Below are 26,338 nucleotides of genomic sequence, written 5' to 3' on the forward strand. Positions count from 1 at the left end.
TCTTAAGTTGACTTTAGTTTGGTATACCCCATGCGTGTGTGTTTGTGATATTGAAGATGCTGTGTGTCCCGTTGCTTTTGCTTTATCCCTAAAAACAGACCTTTATGATATTAAATAACAAGAATATAATACAGGGGCGTAGCCAGGATCAAAACTAGGGGGGGCAAGCCATGGTCGTTCAGGGGCGGGGCCCCGAAGTGGCAACGTGGGCGGGGCTACAGGGCCAGCTGGCCTGATGACATTGTGGTGGCCGCGGCAGCGGCCACCTTGTGTTTCTGGGGCTGGCAGCGTTGGCGGCTACCCTGCTTGGCTGGAGAGGACGGGAGGGTCGGGCAGGCGAGAGGGGGTGACAGGGCGGGCGAGGGCGAGGCAAGGGCTTTGTATGTGGGGCTTATCTGCCCCCCCACCAGTATTTTATTAAGGATGGAAGAGGGAGGGAAGAAAGGAAGAATAGAGAGAGGGATAACTCCATTTGTGGGTGCCTCTGGGTGACGCTGTGATGCTGGAACTCTGCAGCAAGAGGAAGATACGGTACGCCTGTACAGGAGACTTGCAAGCAGCTTTCTCTCTGCTTGATTTACAGCAGGCACGTCCAACAGGTAGATTGTGATCTACCAGTAGATCACTGGATGTCTGTGGTAGATCACTGGTAGGTCACTGGCACCCCTAAAAAAGCTCACCCCAAATTTTCCTCCTCCCTTAAAAAAGCTGAACTATGACCTGAAGCCCTAAACAAGCCCTATCTGTGTCCGATATTGAATTCAAACTGGTGAATGAATAGCACAGCAGTTGAAGAGGGGTTGGGAAATGTATGTAAAAATAAGAATACAGAAAGGAGAAGGGGGTGAGTGGGTGGAGAACGTGGAGTGAGGAGAAAGGTAGGAAAGGAGGAAGAAATAAGTCAGAAATCCAGAAAAAGATCGCAACAGGTCTGGAGTAAACTTTTTAATGTTAGTTTTATCTAAAAGTTTAATTTATATTCTCCCTTTCCTCAAAAGGAGCTCAAGGTGGTGTACGTGCTGCTTTTCTCCATTTTATCCTTGCAACAATCCTGTGAGGTAGGTTTTAGGGAGTGGAGGTGTTATGGTGAACTGCTGGCAGCTGTGGGAAGCACCTCCTTTGTGTGGCACAGAGTGAGCTGTTGGGGTAAGATCTCCCTTGTGGACTTTTTGGGGGTGGTAGGATTCCCCATGTGCTGTTTCCATTTAATCTAACTTGTGTAAAATGAAGGTTACAATCTTCATACCAAAGCAGTGATAACCCCAAGCCTTTTTCGTCAGAGGTAAGTGCACTCATTTCTACGTGAAAGTGAGTTTCTTTGAGTTAAATATGGCTTAATTCTAAATAATGGGAGCCTTAAAATAGAATTTTATATGCTCCATGGGACACATGTCTTAGAGCTAAGCATATCTATATCTAGTGGTTGCTATAAATTCCGGAGAATTTTACTTTGAAGCCTCACAGCCTGCTAAATCAGCTTCCAAAAGTTACTAGTTTAGATAAGAAATTGCTAGCCTACTGAGGGCTCGACAGAGAAGGGATGTAAAATTATGTCCCTCTGGCAGCCTGCTTGGTTTCATTGTGGAGGGAAATGACAATTTTAAACAGCAGCAGAAGTTTGAGTAAAGCACAGAATTGATAGGTCGGCAAGTGGCAATTTTCAGCAGTGGCAGAGGTTTGAGTAAAATGAGTGGGGGGAATGGGAGCTTACACAGGAGTTGTGTAAGCTTTTTGGTGTTGGCTTCTAGGGCTGGGTGATATATTGTCCAAAACCAGTTTGAAGTCCCTGTAGTGATACTGGTTTCATAATTTGACATGGCAATATATTGTGAATCATAGTGTGTGTGTGCGCGCTATGCAAAAATCACAATGTGGGAAAAACCGTTAAGCCATCCAATGCTTCTACATAGCTCCATCCTTATTTCAGACAGTGTGACATATCAGTATATCATGATGTTAAGCTGGTGATTTATCATGATGTTGAAAACCAGATATTGCCCAGCTTTATTAGCTTCTGAGTTGTACCCATCGCTGCAATTTTGCTTTGTTAAATCACGTTTCTTTTTTTAAAAAAAGCAACCTTTACTCATAATTCTGCCATTGTTTAAAAAAGCCATTTCCCTTTGTGTGCTTCCCTTCCTGTTTTACTCAAAACTTATCCCATTCCTCAGATGTGTAAGCTAAGCAAACTATTCAGGGGCCAAGTTAACACAATTTTTTTCCTATATGACAAAAAACAAGGGGGGGGGTCTATTTTTTGAATGAGGAAAAAAGCTAATGCGGGGAAGTGACTAAGCAGCCCTTTCTGCATTTCCTCCACTGAAACTGTCAGCCTTTGTTTTGTGTTGGTTTCAGTGTTGGAGAAAAGGTATGAGACTATTAATCTGGAGTTTGCCCTTTATTTTTAAAGGATTCTTTGAGCATCTTCTAATAGTGCTCACAGACTTTTACATTTGTTGTCCAGAAATTAGAATGAGCCAGTGTGTGGCTTTAGCTTGAATGCTGGTAGATAATTTTTTACCTTATTGGAATATGAGGGAATCAAAATATGTGTGCGTTTCATTTATTACAGCTTATTACTTGAGCAACCATGTCTGGTAGAGCCAGAGCCAGAGCAAGGGGAAGGGCCCGTGGCCAGGAGTCTGCTACACCTACAGTAGGAGTACCTATGGTGAGTGTTTAAAAGCTTAAGGGTTGGATACAGTCAAACCTCATGTTGCGTCCACTGCGGGTTGCGTTTTTTCACGATACGAATGCGGCGGACCCAGAAGTGTTTACTTCTGGGTTTCGCCGCATGCACAGAAGCATTCGGGTCCGCTCGGGTTGTGAACTTTTCGGGGTGTGAACGGCACCCTGGAACGAGTCAGGTCTGCAACTCGAGGTACACTGTATTTAGATATAGGGAGTGTTGATTCATGCATAGTTTTATATTCCATTGCTTGAGTTTTCTTTAAAACTTCTTTAAAAAATAATTGGATGGTTAATAAAAAAATAGCCCACTGAAACTATTCCAGTAAAACCTTGCACAGCTTTGACTTTGTGCCCAAGAGACAACATAGGTGTTTTTCTTTTCTATTTGTAGTCTTTGATAAGGTGTTCAATAACTCAGGTGACATAAGCTTAATAAGAAATGATAAAATTTCAAGTAATTTTTCCTCAGATTTTCAGAGTTACAGTTCCTTCTCTGGCTTTCCCCTTTTTTTGTAAAGGATCTTTTTATGTCATCCTCATACCTTCCTTCCCTTTTGTTGCTTGGCATAGTTGCCAGTGGCCCAAAGTTCAGCCCTCGGGGACAGCAAAAGAAGCAGAGGTAGACTGGATGGATTGGCAGGGAGTGGGTCTAATAGCATTGTTTCTGCTGGCTTGATGGCCACTGCAGGGTCCTTCACAATGGGTTTTCTAGGAGGTTCATTCCTTGTGTCCAGATTGCTGGCCATATTTTGGAGCGGGTGGGTCTCCATGAGTCCCTCTGCACGAGAGTAGGAAGGAGCCTTATTGCCAGTTCAGAAGCCATAGTATCACTGGCAGCTGTTGGTACTCAAGTCTCCTCACTGTCTCTAAAGATTGGGAGCTGTCTGGAACTTTCAGCAGAGTCTTTCATTTTTCACCTAGAACAACAACCTAACATTTTATAACCCACAAATCTGCCTGTTACGGGCAGTTTTAGGAGTCGAGTCATATCTGAATGCCTCTTTCACCTTGGATATTCATGGTAAGTGGCCAGCATTCTTTTCTAATTGTTACTGAATTATCTAGGTTCAGGCACCTACCTTTGTGCAAACTGGAGCTCAGCAACCTGAACCTGAGCCACCAGCAGAAGGAGAACTAATTGGGCGTGGGCGGCAAAGAAGAGGACCTGTTGCACCAAGATCGCAAGGTAAGTATGCTACAGCAGAAGAGGACTTCCATATTATGTTACTGTTTGGGTTTGCATTTGCTTTCAAGAAGTTTCAGTGAATTAGCATTTGGCTTTTTTTCTGTTTTCTTCTGTGATACTGCCTGTTTGGATTTGCTGTGAGAAGGAAGATTTACTGCTGAGAGTTTATGAAATGCGGAAATAAAATAAGTTATTTACACTATTTATATAATACAAGAGTTAAAATTATAATCTTGCAGTCCTAACCCCATAATCATTTGTGTGCAGTGCTTGTATATCTATGCTGAGGTGTCAACATTGTCTGGTGTATTTCCCCTTTAACATACTACCCCAAGCACTAGACTTCTACCTTTGCTTCAGGTAGCATTGGAAGTAGTCTTGGTACTGTGGGATATCTCTAACCTTGAGGTTTCATCAGCTCTGGGTTGCCAAAAGATGCAGTGTTAATATTTAGCTTTCTGAAATTTCTTGCTGTTACTCGGGGCGGGGGGGGGGGGGAGGTAACAAGTGCAAGTCATGATGGTTCCTCCCAAAATTGCAGAACTTCAGATTTCAGCTGGTTTTCAAGAAATGTCATTGGGAGAAAGAGGTGGACGTCGCAGAGACTACCATGACCTTGGCGTAAATACTCGTCAATCAATGGAACATGTTAGAGACTCTAAAACAGGTAATGATTCTAAAACATACAAATGTGTAAATAATAAGTACTACGCAATAATAAATGAGGATGCTGTATACCTTTCTAATTCAACAGCTGCTCTATTGAACTCCCAAACCACCATTTAAATTTCCAAGGTGGCAAAGAAAGCTAAATGAAGGCCAATGTGGGTGGGGAGGAAAGGAAGTCCAAGGCTCACCATGCCTGTATTAAATTCCGGTGGGGCTCTTGGAGTTCTGTTCTATGACTACTATCTTCTCTGCTGGCAAGAGATGGCTGATAGCAGCTGGATGCCTTTCTTCAGGTGCTTCAGGTACTCTGATAAAATTAAGCACGAACCATTTTCGTCTGACTTCTCGTCCACAATGGGCCTTGTTCCAATACCACATTGACTACAATCCACAAATGGAAGCCCGGCGTCTTCGTTCAGCTTTGCTGTTTCAGCACGAGGACCTAATTGGGCGAACACATGCTTTTGATGGGACAATTTTGTTCTTGCCAAAGAAACTGGAAAACAAGGTATGGTGGCTCTTAAGTTCTTCAAATCTAATTGTGCCTATACGTCTGACACAATAGTTGCACTCCATCTTCTGCGCTATGTGTGCTTTTCACCTGGGCTCTGAAGTTCAGGGTGGTCATAGCAACAAGCTCAAATGGCTTGAGATGTGTATTCTGTTTCTCTGGGTGCTTCATTGGTTTATGCTGTGGACACATTTGCAAACTAGAGAAACCTGTGAGCACATGCCCACTAGAACCAGGCAAACACTAATAGATTGCTTCTTTGAAGCCTAATTTTGCTGGGAGGCGAGTGGGGAAGGTACCCTGTGGGTACCAGGAAGGGACTCTGTGGGCACAGGCACCAACCACATTGGCAACAACCACTCTTAAGGGATTGGGTCTGTTCCCTTCATGTTTCTAAACGTCAAAACAAGTAAAATCTTAAGATACTTAACTTGTCACTTAATATTCTCAGGTTTCTGAAGTGTTTAGTCAGACCCGACAAGGAGAGACTGTGAAGATTACAATCACTTTAACCAATGAGCTGCCATCTACTTCACCTACATGCCTGCAGTTTTACAACATTATTTTTAGAAGGTTGGCTTTCAGTGTTGATTTCCTGTGAAAGAAAGTAATACTAGTGATAGGACAGCAGTATGTTTATTTTGATAGCTTATATTGGTTTTCTGTTTGTGGTGAGCCAGATTTTTTAATGCACTGTAAGTCAGCTAGCTTTAGTGCTCTTGAAATACTCTTCATCCATGGAGTGGAGCAAGTTTTTCCTATTTGTGTCTGTAGGCAGGGCCATACAAAATCACCTGGTTTTTATCCTGCTTGCTTTATATATATAGTGTGTTACTTTACAGTGTGTTGAAAGGACTCCTGCACAGTTAATGCTAGCCTCTTCAGAGCAACATCCTGGATAGTTGCTCTTCATTGTGCTTCAGGATGAGAAGGGAGTGGGCTGCTTTGGCTGTCTGTCCATTTTATGGCAGTAGTGCACTTGACAACCACATGTTTTGTGGATTTTTGGTATTAGTGACATGCTCCTCAACAAAACTTATTGCAGTTGCCACCTTTCAGGTTCTCCATACCCGTGTGTGGTTGGAAGGAAAGGGGTAGGGGGTGGGGGGATGATGCTAAGTGTTGTTGCCTGTGTAAAATCTGTATAAATCTGACTTGCCACATAAGAAGCTCTTAAACAGAACTGAGGTGTTCTTTTCTATAAATGTTCAAACCATGGCAGAACCTATTTCTTATGTGTTATGCTGTGGATTGGTAGCACTGTTTATTATCTAACCACTCCCAAATATTTTTTCCCAGACTACTGAAAATAATGAACTTGCAGCAAATTGGACGAAATTATTACAATCCAAGTGACCCAATCAGTATTCCCAAGCACAGGTAATTAAATAGGGCTTAAATGTTTTGGTGCCCTTGTAACAGATTTTCGGGTCAGCCATTTTTTACTCTACTGAACATACCTATTTTGGATAATGTCGTAACTTTTTGGTATCCTGTACTTAAATTTTATATAGTGTACTTTGCACAGTAATATGTAGCATGGACCAACAGCTGTTTTTGCTTTGTTACGTTCTGTAGATAAGGCCATGTGCTATATAGATCAGTGGTTCCCAACCATTTTGGTATGGTGACCAACAAATCTAAATTGCCTTGGCAAATTGACTTGGGTGACCCATTGATTTATTGTCACATGTATTGTGGACCATAGTTCTTCGGCAGCTGTTGGTTTCACGCTTATTTCGTACAACTTTTTGTTGTAAGAGAGATGGGATGCCTTTGGTGCCTGCACATTAGAAGCAAGGTATAATAGCCACTCAAAACTATAGGTGCCAACTTCCTGAGGCCCAAGTACTCACAAAATTCCCCATGAAGGGGCAAGACACCCACAAATTTCGGTGCCAGGGCCATTCATGCTGCATGGCACCCATGGCCTTAGGCGGTGGGGCTAGTTGGCACTCCTGCTCAACAGTTCTGAGCATCTTGTGAACCATCATTGGATGTGCTGTCAGAGAGCATTTCCCAAGTGTTAAAATTTAAGATTTAAGTCTTTCTGATATTAGATTACCAGTATAAATGCAGCATTATAATATGCAAATGAAATGAAGTTCCAAGATATTCATCATACCAGTTAAAGGAAATGATTATTTTGGATTAACTGAAGAAGCCAGTGACCCACTTGCACAGACTCTGTGACCCACTTGCAGGTTGCATCCCATAGGCTGGGGGACACTGCTGTAGATAATACAACGTTTTCACCAGCCTCTTCTGAATAACTCCCATTGCTGAAAGTGGAGTAGGTTATTACTCCTCCCATTTCCTGTGCTTCTTGGTCTACAGTGAGAGGAGCTTCTCCCTGTCTGCCTGCTTCAAAGCAGTGAGGCTTCCACACAGTTCCAGCTCTGAACTTTAATGTCCAACATCTGCACATGTACTGTGTGACTCAAGAGCCACTGAGATAGAACTCTTCACTGTTGTGCATGAGATAATTGGTAAGGGTGGAAGTTACTTTTGCAAGGATCTATGGCTAGAGATAGGTGTGCACTTGTCTTTTATTGTCTACTTGCAACAAAGGTAAATGGTCACCATTGCACATGGTGGACTGCATGTTTACTTTTTAGAAATTCATTTCCAAATGAATGTATTCTTTCAGTCTTTTTCCTATTAGCAGTTAGAAGACAGTGCTGACTGCAAAGATGTGTGTATGTGGGTTGCAGGATTTTCTATTTCAGCCTATTTAGAAAATTAATTGCGGAAATGTTTGGACATGTCTCTGTTGGAAGCAGGCACGTGTACCTTTAGGATATGGTGATTATTGGGGCATTTCTCTTTTTTCGGGTGGAAGAATGCAGACCTTCCTGGATGGGATTAACTGTATCTGGACCATTGCCAGTTTGTGTTCAGACATGAGTTTGGGACTGAATCCACCTTGGTTACCCTAATGGATGACATTTAAGAGAAAAGGGCAATGGCCTTTTGTACCGCTGCCCATGGTATCATTTTTGAACAGACTATGTTCAAAATGGGGGTTGGGAGGGTTATTGAGTTGTCGTTTTGATTGTGTATTTTGATTTTATTCTGTGAACTGCCCTGAGACCTCTGTATGGGGCAGTATATAAATTCAATAAATAAATAAAATATGTGGGATGGGCACCAGTGGCACTGCTATGGTGGCTCTGTTCCTAATTGCAGGGTTGAGAATGAAGTGTTGCACTGGGAGAGTCCTCTTCAAGGGGCCCTGGTGTTTATGCAGTAGGATGCAGCAGAGCACTATTTTGTCCCTATTCAACATCAATAGGAGGCTGTTAAAAGTAAAGGTACCCCTGACCGTTAGGTCCAGTCGCGGACGACTCTGGGGTTGCAGCGCTCATCTTGCTCTATAGGCCGAGGGAGCCGCCATTTGTCCGCAGACAGCTTGCAGGTCATGTGGCCAGCATGACTAAGCCGCTTCTGGCGAACCAGAGCGGTGCACGGAAATGCTGTTTAGCTTCCTGCTGGAGCAGTACCTATTTATCTACTTGCACTTTGATGTGCTTTCGAACTGCTAGGTGGGCAGGAGCTGGGACCGTACAATGGTACCTCACTCCGTTGTGGGGATTTGAACCACCGACCTCCTGATCGGCAAGCACTAGGCTCTGTGGTTTAGACCACAGTGCCACCCGCGTCCCTTATGAGGCTGTCAGGGGTCATTAGGAGTTTTGGAGCAAGTTATCATTAGTATGCTGTAGATACCAGACTATTTCTCATTACATCTGTGTCAGGAGAAGGTTTGCAAGCCCTAGACCAGGCACCCCCAAACTTTGGCCCTCCAGATGTTTTGGCCTACAACTCCCATGATCCCTAGCTAACAAGACCAGTGGTCGGGGAAGATGGGAATTGTAGTCCAAAACATCTGGAGGGCCGAAGCTTGGGGATGCCTGCCCTAGACTGATGCCTGGATCTAGGCCATGGTGGACTGGTTGAGGGTCAATTAAACAGCTTGGGTCCTGGAAAGGTGTGGTGTAGTGGTTAAGAGTGGTAATCTGGGGAACCGGGTTCGCGTCTCCGCTCCTCCACATGCAGCTGCTGGGTGACCTTGGGCTAGTCACACTACTTTGAAGTCTCTCAGCCCCACTCACCTCACATAGTGTTTGTTGTGGGGAAGGAAGGGTAAGGAGATGGTTAGCCGCTTTGAGACTCTTCGGGTAGTGATAAAGCGGGATATCAAATCCAAACTTCTTCTTTCTGGGTAGCTGGTTACTGTGTCCAGGAGTTGGGTCAATTGCCTCTTCTGGATGGTGTGCTCCCTTTAAAGGAGCAGGTATGCAGTCAGTCTGAGGGTACTTCTTACTACATTTCCATCTCTTCCACTAGAATTTGTGGTCTAGAGTGCTTTTTTACCAGCTGCATCTGGTATTCCAGCTGCAGCCATTCCTGGATCTCAACAGCCTGACCATGGTGGTCCATGCAGGGTAACTTCAAGGCTATATTATTGTAATTTGCTTTATGTGGGGCTGCTCTTGTATTTGATCTGCAGCTAGAGCATAAGAAAGCAGCAAGCAAACTGGTTACAGGAGCAGATTACTGGCAACATCTCAGTCCACGGCTGAGAGAGCTACACTGGTTGTCAATTTGCTTTTAGGCTGGTTCAAGGGCTTGTGTTAGTTCATGAAGCCCTAAACAGCTTAGGCCCAAAGTTCCTTAAGGAACACCTGATCCCTTAATATGTCATCTCCGGCACTTGAGTGGCTCCTTATGCCCCTGAGGTTTGATTGGCTTTTAGTGTACCTTCGGTGGGGGAGATTCTGCCCTGTGGAACTCTCTGCCAGTAGAAGTTGAGTAGGAGTTGTCTCTGCCTTCTTTCATGTACCTTTTGAAAACTGCACGGCACTTTGAATTTTTATTTAAACTAACCAGCATCTACTGGTGTTTTATTTATGTTTTTAATTCTGTCATAGGCAGGTTTTATTGTGTTTTGTATGTTGCAACCTGCCTTGTAATTTATTTTGAAGGAGGATTATACATTTTCAGATATAATGATGATGATGATGGTGATAATTTATTTGTACCCCGCCCATCCGGCTGGGTTTCCCCAGCCATCTGGGCGGCTTCCAACAAATATTAAAATACATTAAAATGTCACACATTAAAAACTTCCCTAAACAGGCCTGCCTTCAGATATTTTCTAAATTTCAAAGATTTAGAATTTCAGAAATAAGGAAAGCATCTTTGACTTCATGACCTTTGGAATTGTGTTTGAAATGGTGTTTCTTTTTGTTGAGTCACAGATTCTACAAAGCATGATTGTAACTATAAATGAATAGCTTCTCATAAAAATGTCCAGTTGTATTCTCAAAGTGTTGGCCTGGTTCCTATGTAATCCATGCCATAGTTAAACCAGATTACACAAACAGATTGTGTTCTGTTAACTGTAAACAAACCATACTTGACTTACTGGGCAGGGTTTATTCCAGGGGTCAGCAAACCTTTCAGCAGCAGGCCTGGTCCACTGTCCCTCAGACCTTGTGGGGCGCCAGACTCAATTTTGAAAAAAAATAAACGAATGAATTCCTATGCCCCACAAATAACTCAGAGATGCATATTAAATAAAAGTACACATTCTACTCAAGTAAAAACACACTGATTTCTGGGCCGTCCGTGAGCTGGATTTAGAAGGCGATTGAGCCGGATCCGGCCCCTGGGCCTTAGTTTGCCTACCCATGGTTTAATCCAGGCATCCCCAAACTCGGCCCTCCAGCTGTTTGGGGACTACAGTTCTCATCATCCCTGACCACTGGTCCTGTTAGCAAGGGATGGTGGGAGTTGTAGTCCCAAAAAAGCTGGAGGGCCAAGTTTGGGGATGCCTGGTTTAATCAAACTAATGGCTGAGCATCTCTTGCAAACGAGGCCACTGAATGGCAATTTGTGATGTGACATTCTGTCCTCTGTCTGTATGGCAGGTTGATGATTTGGCCGGGTTTTACAACTTCCATTCTGCAATATGAAACAAGTATCATGTTGTGCACAGATGTGAGCCACAAAGTTCTCAGGAGTGAAACTGTTCTGGATTTTATGTATTCCATGTATGAGCAGGTGGGAGAACAGCGGTTCAGGGAAATATGTGCTAAAGAACTGGTTGGCTTGATTGTTCTAACAAGGTAAGATTTGTTTGATCGTTCTTGTGGGGAAGGGGTTTACTTACACCTGATCTCACAGAAGGGAATTGTAGCCATGCTTGCAGTGTCTGTTGTCTAGATTATATATAGAAACAGTTGGTTGCTGTTAATAAATGGATAGGATTGCTTTGCTTGGGTTTTCACTGTTCTTACTTATTTTAGTACAGTATATTTGAAAGCAATGAACAGTTTGCTAAAGAGCGCATCGTTGAAAGCACTTAAAAGGGTATTACTAATCCAAAATCTAAATACAGTCATACCTCAACATCCGAACGCCTGACTTCTGAAGGTTTCGACTTCCGAAGTCGACAACCCCGGAAGTCTTTTTGCCGCGCGTGCCCTGCCGGTGTGTTCTGCGGCGACTGCGCGCTTCAACATCCAAAAACCTCGACTTACGAAGACTGCTGCGGAATGGATCGTCTTCGTAAGTCGAGGTACCACTGTAACTTTCTCTTACAAGAACAAAACAGTGTTTAGGATGTGCATACATTGCAATGTGTAGCATTGGTTGCTTCCCTGACTTAGTCTTCTGCCCCTGAAGGCTTTTTAGCAGAGTTCTGGTAATGTTGACGCAGGGCTGATGTAAGTATATTCCACTGTAAGCAAAAGGCACAAAGTTACTACAGTATTGCTCTCTGTATGAAAAAATCTTGGGTTCCATGATCACTGCAGATGGTGACAGCAGTCACGAAATTAAAAGACACCTGCTTCTTGGGAGAAAAGCAATGACAAACCTAGACAGCATCTTAAAATGCAGAGACATCACTTTGCCAACAAAGGTCCGTATAGTTAAAGCTTTGGTTTTCCCAGTAGTGATGTATGGAAGTGAGAGCTGGACCATAAAGAAGGCTGATCGCCAAAGAATCGATGCTTTTGAATTATGGTGCTGGAGGAGACTCTTGAGAGTCCCATGGACTGCAAGAAGATCAAACCTCTCCATTCTGAAGGAAATCAGCCCTGAGTGCTCACTGGAAGGACAGATCCTGAAGCTGAGGCGCCAATACTTTAGCCACCTCATGAGAAGAGAAGACTTCCTGGAAAAGACCCTGATGTTGGGATAGATTGAGGGCACAAGGAGAAGGGAACGACAGAGGACGAGATGGTTGGACAATGTTCTCGAAGCTACGAACATAAGTCTGACCAAACTGCAGGAGGCAGTGGAAGACAGGAGTGCCTGGTGTGCTCTGGTACATGGGGTCACGAAGAGTCGGACATGACTAATCGACTAAACAACAATAACATGAAAAAATCTGACTTCAAATAAAGCAACTTAATTTAGTGATTGTGAGGGATAATATTTTACCCCTTTTGGGGCACTTTGCTTATACCTGGGATGGAATGTTGATCTGAACTGCTCTTTCTGCCATAAATCTCCCCTATCCCACTGAATTAGTATAAATGCTCCATTCGTAAAAGAGGGCTTCCAAGGTGGGTTGCCTCCTACTTGCTCCAGGGCTTTTCTCCAAATCAAGTTTGTCTGCTTGTTGTAGGAGTTTTTCTTCAGAGTTCCTCAAGTATTTCTGATAAGAGTTTTAAATGTTCTGAGAAGATCCTTTTTCTTTTCTCCAGCACTTGGATAAAACAATCAACTGAGAGGTTTTATTTCAAATTGAGTTGGGGGGGGGGCTGAAAGTATCACCACGTCTCTTTCCCTGTTATACTAAGGCAGTTTCCCATCTGATACTGAGTCATTTAGTATTAAGTTTTCTGTACAATGTTTTATGCTGAAATCACAAAGGAAGCAAGATTAACTGAACTTTCCAATACTTTGCCAGATACAACAACAAAACATACCGAGTTGATGACATTGATTGGGATTCCAATCCCCAAGCTTCCTTTAAGAAGGGAGATGGAACTGAAATCACCTTTATGGACTACTACAAAATGGTATGATACATTGGCTTCCACTGTGTTGGACCTTCACATTAGCTTTTCTAAAGTTAAGATTGGCAAAAAGATTCTTTTTACTTATTAAATAATACAGTGGACTTAGCTATTTAAAGATGTGTATCTTGAACTGTAGGCAAATACTTGCGACCCCAAAGACATGTCTTTTGCTACTGTTTATGTGAGAATCCAGAAATAATTGAGAGGAAAAAGGGAGTGTGGACTTCTATATTCAGTAGATTGCCTTGCCTTTGTAGAGACCCCAAGTTCATTTTCTGCCTTTTGTACAGAACGTACAGCATGGTAAAGATGGATCTCAATGTTTGTTCTCCAGTCTACCCCACACACCTTGCTCAAAACTATCTTTTCTTGTCACCTTACGCCCAGTTACCCTGGCAATCTTGTCTGCTCAGACACAGGTTTCCTATTAGATGGGCTATCAACACATTTTATCATGTTAACACCTCTATCCCAGGTGAGGCCCTGACTTGGAAAAAAAGCTTAGTCTGAGTTTTCCCCCTGATCTGCAATCATCTCTTCAATACTCGAATAATCAAAATTATGCCATTTACTAATTTCTAGCATTTAGGGGGTTCCCCCCAAACTCACAACACTAGATTGTACAGCTATTTGGTGGGTGGTGGTGGTTGTTTACTTGGACTTTATATTCTGCTCTATTCCAAAGTTTCAGGGCAGATCACAATGTATTAAAACCACCAAGCACAGTCCATTGTGTTGGACCTTTGCCAGGTGATCTAGTTCCACACATTTTTTGCCATGTAGGGCACCCTGCAAAAGGTTACCATGCAAGGGTAGTTTGGGGAGGGAAGATTTTTTAAAAATAGGCCTGTTTTATTATTTAAAAGATGCGAAATTAATTTTCTTTTCCATTGATGTGGCATACCACTCAGTGGGTCCTAGCATTATGTTCTGTTGCAGCTGCTAGCATCTTCCGTTGGCCATATTTATGATATTGTGGAACCTGCATCTCTCGTGACACAGCTCCTTCTGACTTCATTGTCAAAAGGTTTTGCAAAACTAAATTCTAGATGTTGTGCTTTTAATATAGCAATATAGCCAAGAAATCAAAGACCTGAATCAACCACTTTTGGTGAGTCAGCCGAAGAGGAGGGCAGGCCCAGGAGGTGTCATGGCAGGTCCAGCTATACTTGTTCCCGAACTTTGCTACCTTACAGGTATAATAAAATTAAAAGTAAGCTTTCTGTCATGTTCAATATATTTGTTAATATTTTGGGTCAACAGATTTTTACTGTACTGTTGACACCACTCAGCATAGCTCTGGTAGCTAAACTATGGGTGTAGTGCTGATAGGGGTCCTTCGCATTAACACTCTTTCACAGGAATCTTACACAGTTACATTTGTAGCAGTTGGATAATAAATGAGGGGTGTGTGTGTGTGTACGTGTGTGTGTGTGAGAGAGAGTGCATGCACGTAGGGGGAAGAACTGGATTTAGTTAGCCATTCCCTAGCTGTATATTCAGTTAAGAAGAAAGAGTGGCTTCTGTGTGACATTTTGCCTTAAATAAGCTTTTTCATATTTGTAGGCTTAACTGATAAAATGCGAAGTGATTTTACCGTGATGAAAGACTTGTCTGTTCATACAAGACTTGCCCCGGACCAGAGAATGCGTGAAGTTGGACGGCTCATTGATTACATTAACAAGTACGTTACTTAAGTCATATTCAGATAACAGTTGCACGGCGTTGATTACTAAGAAACATAAGCCTGCTATTTCCCAGAAAAAAAAAGATTAGCACAAATAATGTAACTGCCGTGTTCTTTTATTTTAAATAGAGATGATAATGTCCAGAAAGAACTTCATGATTGGGGCTTAAGTTTTGAATCCAACTTGCTTTCCTTTTCGGGACGAGTTGTTCAGTCAGAAAAGATCCATCAAGGAGGGAAAGTGGTAAGTTAACCTTTTACTTCCTTTAATGCATTTTAAAATATAGCCAGGACAGATTATTCTCATCAAGCAAGATGTGCTGCTCAAGAAAAAAATGTTTTAAGGCTTGGATTTACGTTCATGCTGGATGGTTACTTTGGAATCTTCTCTAATTCAGTTTGACTACAATCCGCAACTTGCAGACTGGTCTAAAGAAACCAGAGGAGTATCTCTAATCAGTGTAAAGCCTTTGGATAACTGGCTGTTAATCTATACACGGAGGAATTATGATGCAGCTAATGCATTAGTACAGAATCTCTTCAAAGTCACACCAGCAATGGGTATACAAATGAACAAGGCAATGATGTAAGTACCATATAGACACTTAATATCTATAAACTATAGGGCTCTATTTCAGAAATTGTACCAGGATGGTTAAATCAAGAAAATTTGTACACACAGTAATTTGTCAGAATTTCCAATAAGCTTCTTTGAAGCCATGGGAATGTTCGGGAGAATTTGTAATACCATCTAGAACACCTAATCTTTGTTTTATCTTTTGAAAATTGAGAGTTTCAGTGGAGTCTCTGGAATTCTTAGGCACTGTATGCACTATTAAAATAATAGGGATTCGTTGCTATTGAGTTTCTTAAATTGGAATAGGTGCTGCTGAATAAAGTAACAGTAAAATGTGGCCTTTTTTGTAGGATTGAAGTAGAGGATAGAACAGAAGCATATTTGAGAACTTTGAAGCAAAAAGTTGATTCAGATACAAAGATGGTATGTATTAAGTGATTTAGAAGATACCGTATAATGCTGAAACATGGTGTGGTGGCGGTAGATTCTCTGAATCATGCTGGGAAAAGCTTGAATTGAATTTCCTTTTGTTGGTTTATTTGAACACAAGGTGCATTGGCATTGGATAATTCCCAAAACCAGTCCACCAGACTTGTCATCCAGAGAGGTTTTTGGGTCTGTGTGCTGCACCAAGGACTTGAGATGTACAGATTTCTTGTTATCTGGTACAATGCGGGAGCCCCGGATGATAAAGGTTTCCAGACCCATCATCAATAGGCAGGTTACAGAGTGTGTTGCAGAAACCTGCCATTCCATATTTTGGGTTGTGCATGCTGAGCATTACTGATAATTCCATCCGGTTGTGGAAGGCCACCATTGTGGTCCTACACATCAGTATGCTGCTGGGGGGCATGCATGTTGGCCAACTGGCCCTCGTTATGTAGAACACCATAGCTTGAGCAAGCCAAAAGATAGAAAAGTTTTCAATAATAATTGTGATCTATTGAAGTTTTTCTTCCATTTTTTTAAAAGGTGGTTTGCCTCCTCTCCAGTAATCGTAAAGACAAGTACGATGCAATCAAGAAATACTTGTGTACCGATTGTCCCACTCCAAGCCAATGTGTGCTCGCTCGGACATTGAGTAAACCCCAGACAGTAATGGCCATAGCCACAAAAATTGCTTTACAGATGAACTGTAAAATGGGTGGGGAGCTCTGGAGTGTTGAGATACCAGTAAGTAGTTCTTTTCAAGTATAAATTATGTTTACTTCATTCCATTTGTTAGCATTGTCAAATACCTGCACATAAATACTGAAATGTGCTTAGATTGGTTTATGAAGTTTCATTCTTTAACCGAATTTCTTCATGATCCCACTTGACTCTTCCTGTTGACTTTGTGATCTGTTTAACTTAGCTTCTTGCTTTGTTTCTCTACTATCAGAGGAGAAAAGGGAACTGGGGAGTTGTCCAAAACGGCCCACAGTTACAAAGGCTGGAATTGATTTAGGATTGCAGTTTAAAAGCTTGTACTCCTAAGTGCTAGCACCATGTGAAAGAGAGAAAAAGGAAGAACTGTAGAAGTGTCTTCTCCCCCCTCCCCCTGCCCAAATGTACTTGTTTTGCCTTTGAAGCATGCATACCCTAGAACACAGCTCAAATTGGCTCAGTATTCGTTCAAAGCTGCTGCACATCCATACTAAAAACCCTTCAGTTGCTCATAAATACTTTCTTGTAGACTGAATAAGCAGCTTTGGTTTTATGTAGAAAGCTTCAAATATGATACTCGCCTTAATGGACTAAGACAGTAGAATTTGCTGGTGTGTTTACAGTGACTATCAGTAGATTGAGATTGGGTCAGAGCAATAGGAATTTAAGAGGATATCCAGCTAGCTAGTACTGTGGTAGACCCCTTGAGATCTGAGTATGACTCTTGGATTAATAATGGTAGACCCATAACTATTTAATGCAAAATATATTTTTGTTAATATATTGGAAACTTTGATTTTTGAGTTTGTAGCTTACTCTGTTTCTCTAATATTTTTCAAGCTGAAACAACTCATGATTGTGGGAATTGACTGTTACCATGATACCACAGCTGGCCGGCGGTCAATTGCAGGATTTGTTGCAAGCCTGAATCAGGGAATGACACGGTAAACTCTGAAGTTGTTGTTTAATTGCAGCACTTTGTTTTTTAGTTTTTATGAAAAGGCAATTTATCGGAGAAATCCAAAGCATTACCTAAACTTTCTCAGCTGCCTGGCTTGTGCTGCACACACTTTCTTGGCTGCTGTCACAGTAATGACGAGGGAAATTTATTTTGGCTGAAGCATTTTCTTTTCTCACAACAGTTGGTATTCACGCTGTGTCCTTCAAGATCGTGGACAAGAACTTGTAGATGGACTTAAAGTATGCTTGCAAGGTAAACTTAAATACTGAAGAACTGTTGTGTGTCATATTCCCTATTTCTCTCTCTTTTTTAAGGGACTGATGAATCGGTAACCGTGGGTCTGACCAGGTTTTCCAAGCTCTTCGTAAAGACCTGTCTAGCCCCATGCCCCAATCTGCTGATGGTGCCTTTGGTGGCACAGCCAATAGCCCACTGCTCTTGAAAGCAGGTCAGAGCACTCCACTCTGCACTCAGTGGCAGCTGGAAGTTGTTTATCCTTTCATGCAGTTTTCCTAATGCAAATACAACCGGGTAGTGGGGTGGGGATGGTGTTAATCAGGCATAGGCAAACTCTGGCCCTCCAGATGTTTGGGACTACAATTCCCATCATCTCTAGCTAACAGGACCAGTGGTCAGTGATGATGGGAATTGTAGTCCCAAACATCTGGAGGGCCAGAGTTTGCCTATGCCTGGTGTAAATAAAGTTTATCCTTCTGTTATTAAATGGATACTTTTGAATTCCATTACCTTCACTGGGAGAGAGGGGCATATGTTTTGCCTTCACTGATATCAGTGGGACTTGGCGTTTTATCTTCGATTGGGTCATGCCCAAATATTTTTTAAATTGACACAAATTCGAGTGCTATGTATATTGGTTAAGATGAAACTTAAAAAGCACTCCTTTTTATAATTGATCTTCTTTCCCACACCTCTTTTAATTGATCTTCTTGATCCTTACATTTCTACTAATATTTTATAAATTAAAAGTACTCTTTTAACCAGGCAAATTGCTATATAACAGACTGATTCATTACAAGCTTGCTTATAAAATTCAATTTAATGGGAAGTTGTCTTGGCAGAGTGGACAGCTAATTTATTCCTGTGAAAAAGATAAAGTGCTTCCATTCAAAACAAGTGTATGAAAGAAACCAGTTTTACTAAGCTTGACATTTGGAGGAAGGGGCTATAAACAGAATTCTTTAATTTAATGGGTCTGTGTTGACAGCCAAAGGGAATAACATTAGTAAATTGATGCACTGATGTTTTCTCCTAAAGCTGCTTTAAGGACTTGGTATACCTACAACAACCACATGCCTTCTCGCATTATTGTGTATCGAGATGGTGTTGGAGATGGTCAACTGAAAACCTTGGTTAACTATGAAGTTCCTCAATTTCTGGAGTGCTTGAAAGCTGTTGGGCAGGACTACAAGTAAGTTAAGTGATCTGACACGATCATGTCATGGTTAATCACATGCAGTGGCTCCATAAAAGGTAAGCTTGATGGTGCCATCTGGCATACCTGAATATCAAATGGGTAAATGAGATGGCTTTATTGAACCACTTCCCATTGGTGTAGCATACCACCTGGTAAAAGTGTTTCTGTTGTACTTAATTGACACCATATTAGAGTAGGTTTCTTAACGTACTGTTTTATTTCAAAGTAGTAACTATATAAACTTCTTATGTGATCTTCTCAAGTCCCAAACTAACAGTGATAGTGGTGAAGAAGCGTGTGAATACAAGATTCTTTGCTCAGATTGGTGGAAGACTTCAGAATCCACCTCCTGGCACAGTTATTGATTTGGAAGTTACCAGACCAGAATGGTAAGTTGCAAGTAAACTTTGTGCATATGGAAAATAATTGAGCTGTTGTCTGGATTGCTTTTGCCAATAACCTGTATTCTTGTTAATAACCAGTATTCTTGCTATGGTTCTTGACTGGGAAATAGCCAATTCTTCTGTAGATGCCAGACGTCTCCAAGTAGGCCATGTTCTCTGCCTTGCAGTTCAGAGGCAAGAAACACCCAGAACTTCAACAAGAAGACTTTTCCCTTCTTGTTGAGGATCATTCTGTTTCCTTTCTCAGCTCAGATCATCATCCTTTCCCTCTCTATTGCTCTTCTTTACCTTGTACTTTTTCTGTTGCATTCCTTCTCCCCTAAAAAAACAAAATCCCTTTAAATTTTTAAACTCTGCTTTCTTTCCTTTCTTTTCCTTTCTGTGCTCTTTTTCTGGGCCTGGAGTCAGAAGCTCTTTTAACATAGAGGAGACAAGGGAAGCATAAGCTGCATTTTAAGCAAGGGGCAGCTCTTAGCAGTAGTCATAGCCAGCACCCAGGCAGCCATAATTGTGAGACATTCAGTGCCATTTTGAGAACTCAGGGAGCTGGGCCAAGGTCCTTCCTCCAGTCTGGAGGCTTTTCTGTCTCTGATGGTATGCCTGCTTCATTCACTGCCTCTTCGCCCGTTATACCAGGGCTGAACACTTCCATGGCTGTGGAGGAGCAAAGGCAAGGCTGCACATTATCCCGCCATTGCTCCGTGCATGTCAAGTTCCCTCCTCAATTCAGCCACTGCAGAGATAGGGAGACCGAAGAGCTGCTTTCTTCTGTGGACTGTAGCACAGTGGGTGTGAGAATTGCCTCCTATCTCCCCCAAAATCTCAGCAACTTGCTTCTGGGGCCCAACTGTTTCAGGCTTGCCATCAGGAGCCCACCCTGTTTCTGAACCCACAAGTGATGCCTTTGGCACAGTTGCCATTATATCAGGTCTTCTTGCCACAACAATCTGCTCTCCATATACAGTATATTTTTCCTTCTGGTCTCCTCCCTGTCTTGCTGTAACAAATTAAGATTGCTTTAATTCAGCACACTGCACCTGAACTTTCCCTTCCTCCTTTCATGCCTCAACCTAGTGCTCCTTAGGACCTGCTCCCTGCACCACTGCCTTCTAAATGTACCTTGGTTGGCACAAGGGCTCCTGCCCCCTTCCAGGAAGCTAGAGAGCAAGCAGGAGTGAGAGATGCTGCCTCTTTCTCATCCCATGAGAAAACTAAGTATTGAGTGATGAGATTTTGGAAGTTATCTGGGATCCTCTGTACATCCACAGTGAAATAGTTTATACCGTGGTAAACAACTGTTACATCAGTGTAAGAAGGTATCCTTGTATGAATGAATACAATGGATTACTCCTCCTGACTTGTATTTACTTTGAGTATTTACTTTGTATTTATTTTGAATGGACTAAATCAAAGGGTGTACTTGGGAAAGCACCCAACAATTCTAGATACTTGCTATGCTCAACTTGAGCCATTGGTTCTGTAGCTGCAGAACATCCCACACTTTGTTTGGTATAGATTAAGCAAAACCTAGCAAAGTTTGTGCATTATTCTTTTTTTGTTGGTGGGGTGGGGGGGAGAGAGGTCATTTGGTGCTCCCAAGTTACTTGCCATACCGTATATGAATTCAATCCAGTTCAAGGTGACTTGATTTGATTCATTGTGCTACTTTTCATTCAGATGAATTGCAAAGTTTAAACAGTAAATAACCAGAACATTACAAATACAGAATCGTATAGAATAACAAGTCATCAGTTAGACAATTGCAGTCTATAAAACAATTAACAAAACAACTAAAAAATAATCTGAACATTACAAGGCAAAGTCATATTATATGATTAACAAATCAATACAGCACTTATAATCTCTAAATCAATATTATCAACAGTAGCGAAATAGCAACCAAAAAACAAACGTAAGCACTGTTAAATTCATGCACACACACTCCTCACCCCCATGCCCCATAATCTTTCTTTCTATTCAGCTCATTAAAAGACACATAATCCCTGTGGCAGCTACTTCTTTTTGAAGGTTCCTCAGGCTGGGGGTGGGGTGAAACCAACCACACACTGATGGCAAACAAGTCTCTCTCCCCTCACAGTTCCTTTCTCTAGAAACAGCTCCCTTCTTAAGGCTGGAGGGTGGGGCAAGGCAGGTGGGAAAAGCCATTGCCTGATGGCTAGCACAAAGTTTCTCCCCCTCATAGCATGTGTTCCTTAACTTGCACTTGACTGGAATTCCATTCTGAATTGTAATTTTCTTCTATTAAAGGTACGATTTCTTTATTGTGAGTCAGTCTGTGAGAACTGGCAGTGTTGCACCAACCCACTACAATGTAATCTATGATAATAGTGCGCTGAAGCCGGACTACATGCAGAGGCTAACATACAAGCTCTGCCATATGTATTACAACTGGCCAGTAAGTATATGTACAACAAATATGCTTCTTTCTCAGCAGATGATGATATCCTCAAATGAGTTAACTCCTCCCAGGTCCTCTAATAAGCAGGGCTCCTGCAAATCAGGTTCAGAATCTTTGCTTTGGACGCTTGGGGAGGAGTAACTTTCCACTTTTAGTTCTGTTTTGCTTTGCTCCAATACATTTGGGAACAGATGTGAGTTCCAACAAAAAGCTTGTTGTGGGCTCCTCTGCCCACAACCATCCATTCGGGGTGGAGAGACTTTGTTTTTGTAAGGCTTACTAGCATTTCTGCCTGCTTAAGAATCAATAAAATTTTAAAAGGGGGGGGGAGAGAGGCAAAAATAGAGGGGAGAGGGTATCCAAATTGGTAAGTTGACAAGCAAACTAGCTGAATTTGCTCAAGTGTTCCCTTACCATGCATGCTGCTTTTGATTAACACATTAATACACAGTTTGTCTGTATCTGAAGCAGAAAACTGGTTTGAAGAAGCCCACCAAACTATAATTGCACCAAACTATAATTGCATCACTTGTAATAAGACAGTTTCCTTGGTAGAATCATGCATGTGGCTGCATTCCGTTCTGTTCCTCCCACCCAGTGCCGCTCAAATGGGTCTTATAATCTAGTCTGAACCCAGACCACGGTTTGTTTCAGACTGAACAGTAAGCCAGAAATAAACCAAGAGAAGCTGCATTGGGACCTGCTTAGCACGTCAGAGATACATTGATGGCTAAGATGTAGTTTAAGACTAGCTTATTGTGACACACAAACTAGCTCAGAAATCCTGTTATGGGTGGCTTTGATCGATTGAATGCCACTAATGAGAATGTATTAAAATCTGTTTATTTGCAGAACCTCACACAAGGGCCATCACAAAATCATATTACCCAGCATCAGTAGTACATTGTAGCCATGAGCATAAATCCATTGGGATCAAACTGCATTTCTCCAGTTGGGGCCAAATGACATTTCTCATTAAGAAGGCTGTTTGAAAGTAAAACAGTTCTCCAGTCATTCTTTTGAGAGGAGACAGGAGAAACTTGGCACCACCCCTCTGCCACATTCTCAATAGAATATTTAGATTCTTGTTGATTTTTAACTTCTGTTGGTGAGGGCAGCAGAAAGGAGATTTCTGGGTAGATTTCTATCAAGGAGGAATGGAGGAGGCAGCTAAGCTGAATTTGAGATGTACATTTTAATGATAATTGTCCCTGTCTCTTAATCATATTTGTCCTTTGAAAGTGCAACTTTCAGTTTGTGATGTGCCTAAGAGGAGGGCACCAGCTTGCTGTACCTGCCTCCTGTAATGTGTGTGTTTTCTCCATAGGGGGTTATTAGAGTTCCTGCTCCCTGCCAATATGCCCACAAGCTGGCTTTCCTTGTGGGTCAGAGCATACACAGGGAACCTAACTTGTCGCTGTCAGAGAATCTGTATTACTTGTGATCTTACAGGAGAGGATGAAGAACAGTATGGGAAGACAACTTGTATCGTAGACATTTTTCTCCCCTTTAGAGAAGTCTTGAATGTGGAGCTTAAAAAAACGCTTGTTTCATCATGCTATGCTGTTTCACTTAGTATTATGTCAAGCTATTTCTTGTGACTTCAGCAAGATGAATTTTTAGTTGTTAATGTTTTGTTTGATAAAGTGTACTTGGTTTTTTGAACATCGTTCTTGCTAAAGAACCATATATTTCCATTTCAATAAACTGTTAGCACATTAATCTGAATTTATTGGTACTTTTCATCCCAGAGAATGAGTGGACACAGTAAGCTTAAATAGAAGACTTAAGTACTCAATTGTTTCTTCATTAAATATTTGGGGTCAATTAAAATATGTAGTGGGCACAAGATTTTCCTTGTATGTGTAGTGTTGGGAAGCCGTCCAACCTGTTTTGGAGCCATTCTGGTTTTAACATATCCAATTTACATCCAAATAGCAAGTCAGATTGGGCAAACAAAAGTTCTGTTCTTCCCCATTTACATATATAATGGAAAATATTAAAATCTTTTGATGTAACTGCAGCTATAACTATTCTTTTTCACAGAAATGAGTGAGATTTGTAGGCAAAAGAGCCCCCTCCAGAATAGATATAGCCTACCAAATTGTAGCTGGGCAGGGGGGTCCAGCCTCAGACCAAGTGGGCCACAACCAATACTTTGACACAGAACCTGCATGCCATATTGTTAAAGTGTTTGCATTATGGTTATGTTATTTAATTATATATAAATATACAATTAATAGTACTAATATTTGTTAAATTTACTGCACAAACTCAGGGCGAGTCCCTGACAAATCGGTAGATGCAGAGCCCGGCAATGAGGAAGAACCGAGGAATCGTGGGGCAAGTGTGAGATCTTTGGCAAGGGGGAGATTTAAAGAGGCCTATGTCCATCTAAAACCAGGAGCATGTTTGTTCTTCCCCACTAGGCAGGTTTTTGCACACTACCTACCTACCCAGATGGCCCCATATCTCTGCTGCTTCTCCCTATCCCACTGATTCACCTTCCCTGGCCCCCAGGCAGGCCCTTGACCTTTAGGGCAGCACAACTGGGTCTCCCACACTGGGCACCAAGCCAAAGGACACCTCAAAACCTGGTCAGCACTTGACGGGCTTTGAGAAAGACACAGTCCTAGAGCCCTCGCACCTCCTTTCCAAATCTGGGAAAGCACCCCAGGAGCCACTTCCAGTTCCCTGCCCTGCCAGGTGCCACCAAAAGGCCTTGTGGGCTCAGTGTTGGACCACCTTGTTCCAGGGGGTTTATTTCTGAGGAGGTTTGTGTCAAGTTGCACTGCAAATCTGTATGCAGCCTAACTGCAGGAGTGGGGTGGGGGGAAAGGATGCAAGAAAAGTTGACATCTGGTATGGAGAAAAAGTAAAATTTTGGTAAACACCAGTGAGGATTGTAGAGGGCCATTGACACTCACTTGAAATATTGAATGCTTTCATGTCTTCATTTGCATAAAGTGCTTTCCCAAGTTAAATGTTGGGTATGCACATCTGTACACACAGTGGAAATTGTCAACAGCAAGGTCAAAGTAAAATAATGCATGTCTACTCTGTAGTAAGCACCATTTAGTTCAATTGATTTATTTCTGCTGTTTCAGCCAGCCAACAAACAGCAGCAACTGGCTTAGCTTGTGGGCATTGATTACGTCTATTTTACCTTCATGTTTAATGTCTGTTTAGAATGCCTGCAGTTGGAGGACAGTAAATATGTGTGGAGGAAAATGGTCCCCCAGCCCTTGATGGGTGGGAATTACTTACCTGACTGTTTGTTCATTGGATGTATGTATACACATGCATCCAGGCTTCCTCCTTCCAGAAAGACTGAAAATTGATTCTTGAGAGACTTGAGTGATTTCATTCATGATGGGGGAGGCATAAAGGGCCAGTACTGCTTAAGAGGGCTGGGGTGCATGGCAATCTGTCTTAAACCGAAATCTCTTGATCAGGCATAGGCAAATTCGGCCCTCCAGGTATTTTTGAGAATACATTTCCCATCATCCCTGACCACTGGTCCTGTTAGCTAGGGATGATGGGAGTTGTAGTCCCAAAACAGCTGGAGGGCCAAGTTTGCCTATGCCTGCTCTTGATGTTCTAAAAAAGGATGGCTATGCATTGCTGGAGGGTATATTAGAAGACAGACTGGGCTCTTTGGAGTTTCTGAATCCTTGAAGAGCTTGACCCCTTCCTAACTTTGTCAATAAAGAGGCAACAAAGACAAACCTACAAAATATCAAATTTATTTATATAAAATATTTTACACATGAACAACTGTACACATGCACACGCCCACACAATACTTTACCACAAATTTAGGCCAGTATTTTTCTTTTAATTTCATAAATCTAGCACACTAGATTATTTTACAGGAATTTACATTATATTTCTTTGAAGACACAATGGGGAAAAGCTTTGATCATCATATTATAAACCTTCCATCAATTACAAAAAGAAAGGCAGTCTGAAAATTATGTATAAACAGTAAAAAGAATTTACAAATGGACAAGTTACAAAAGAGTAACAGCCAAATATGCCTGCCATCAACTACATAGGGCTTTTTAAAATCTTTTTTCCACCTCCCAAACCGCAATACCAATATTAGGACATAGTATGTAGTGGCAAACGTAGCACTCTTTATCTGTTTTAGTAACTTCTTGCTGGCGATGGTCAGTGAATAACACAACTTTCTCATTGTAGTACTTCCTCACTTTTGTGTCTAGCATACTTCTGAGATCAGTACCAAAAAAATGGTGTCCATCTCAACCGCATTGCAAGATACTTTTTTTTTTTTAGAAAACTTATCTGGCTGTTGGAATACCAAAACCTTTACTGGTGCCAGGACCTACAGAAATATATATATATTTAAAATGGCTTGACTGTGCATTCTCTGAATATTTGTAATGCAGTAAATCTGGCTTTTAATGTACTTGAGAGGTTGACTAGCAGAACTCGTACAGATGTTTAAGAATGCATCTTTGCACAACACTTTCAGACTCCCAGGAATTACATTGGACATTGAACGGAGTCTGCAACACCAATTACTTGATCTTTTAAAATTACCAATGTCTCGGTGAAGGATGGAAAGACAGTTGAATACACAGTACATA

General features: G+C 41.9%; 1 protein-coding gene across 1 annotated transcript; it reads left to right on the forward strand.

Moving 5' to 3' along the window:
- The first annotated feature begins 381 nt into the window (after positions 1 to 381).
- On the forward strand, positions 382 to 23,441 carry PIWIL1 (piwi like RNA-mediated gene silencing 1). Its single transcript, XM_060269472.1, has 21 exons — positions 382 to 1,058; positions 2,573 to 2,671; positions 3,757 to 3,877; positions 4,419 to 4,544; positions 4,840 to 5,054; positions 5,509 to 5,630; positions 6,357 to 6,437; positions 10,994 to 11,191; positions 12,985 to 13,096; positions 14,166 to 14,292; positions 14,663 to 14,780; positions 14,913 to 15,027; positions 15,182 to 15,369; positions 15,711 to 15,783; positions 16,333 to 16,533; positions 17,347 to 17,450; positions 17,649 to 17,719; positions 18,743 to 18,896; positions 19,166 to 19,291; positions 21,575 to 21,722; positions 23,053 to 23,441. The coding sequence occupies exons 2-21, from the start codon at positions 2,591 to 2,593 to the stop codon at positions 23,167 to 23,169; spliced, it is 2,598 nt and encodes an 865-aa protein (XP_060125455.1). The 5' UTR covers positions 382 to 1,058; positions 2,573 to 2,590; the 3' UTR covers positions 23,170 to 23,441.
- The last annotated feature ends 2,897 nt before the right edge of the window (positions 23,442 to 26,338 follow it).

This window comes from Zootoca vivipara, chromosome 17 (assembly GCF_963506605.1).
Source record: "Zootoca vivipara chromosome 17, rZooViv1.1, whole genome shotgun sequence".
Taxonomy (NCBI): domain Eukaryota; kingdom Metazoa; phylum Chordata; class Lepidosauria; order Squamata; family Lacertidae; genus Zootoca; species Zootoca vivipara.

What these genes read in the sequence shown, in the direction of transcription:
- PIWIL1 (XM_060269472.1), top strand. Translation starts at nt 2,591, where the DNA reads ATGTCTGGTAGAGCCAGAGCCAGAGCAAGGGGAAGGGCCCGTGGCCAG. An exon ending in TTATGGACTACTACAAAATG is followed by an intron (nt 13,097 to 14,165) that starts GTATGATACATT and finishes CTTTTAATATAG; the next exon opens with CAATATAGCCAAGAAATCAA. An exon ending in CTGAATCAGGGAATGACACG is followed by an intron (nt 17,451 to 17,648) that starts GTAAACTCTGAA and finishes TTCTCACAACAG; the next exon opens with TTGGTATTCACGCTGTGTCC.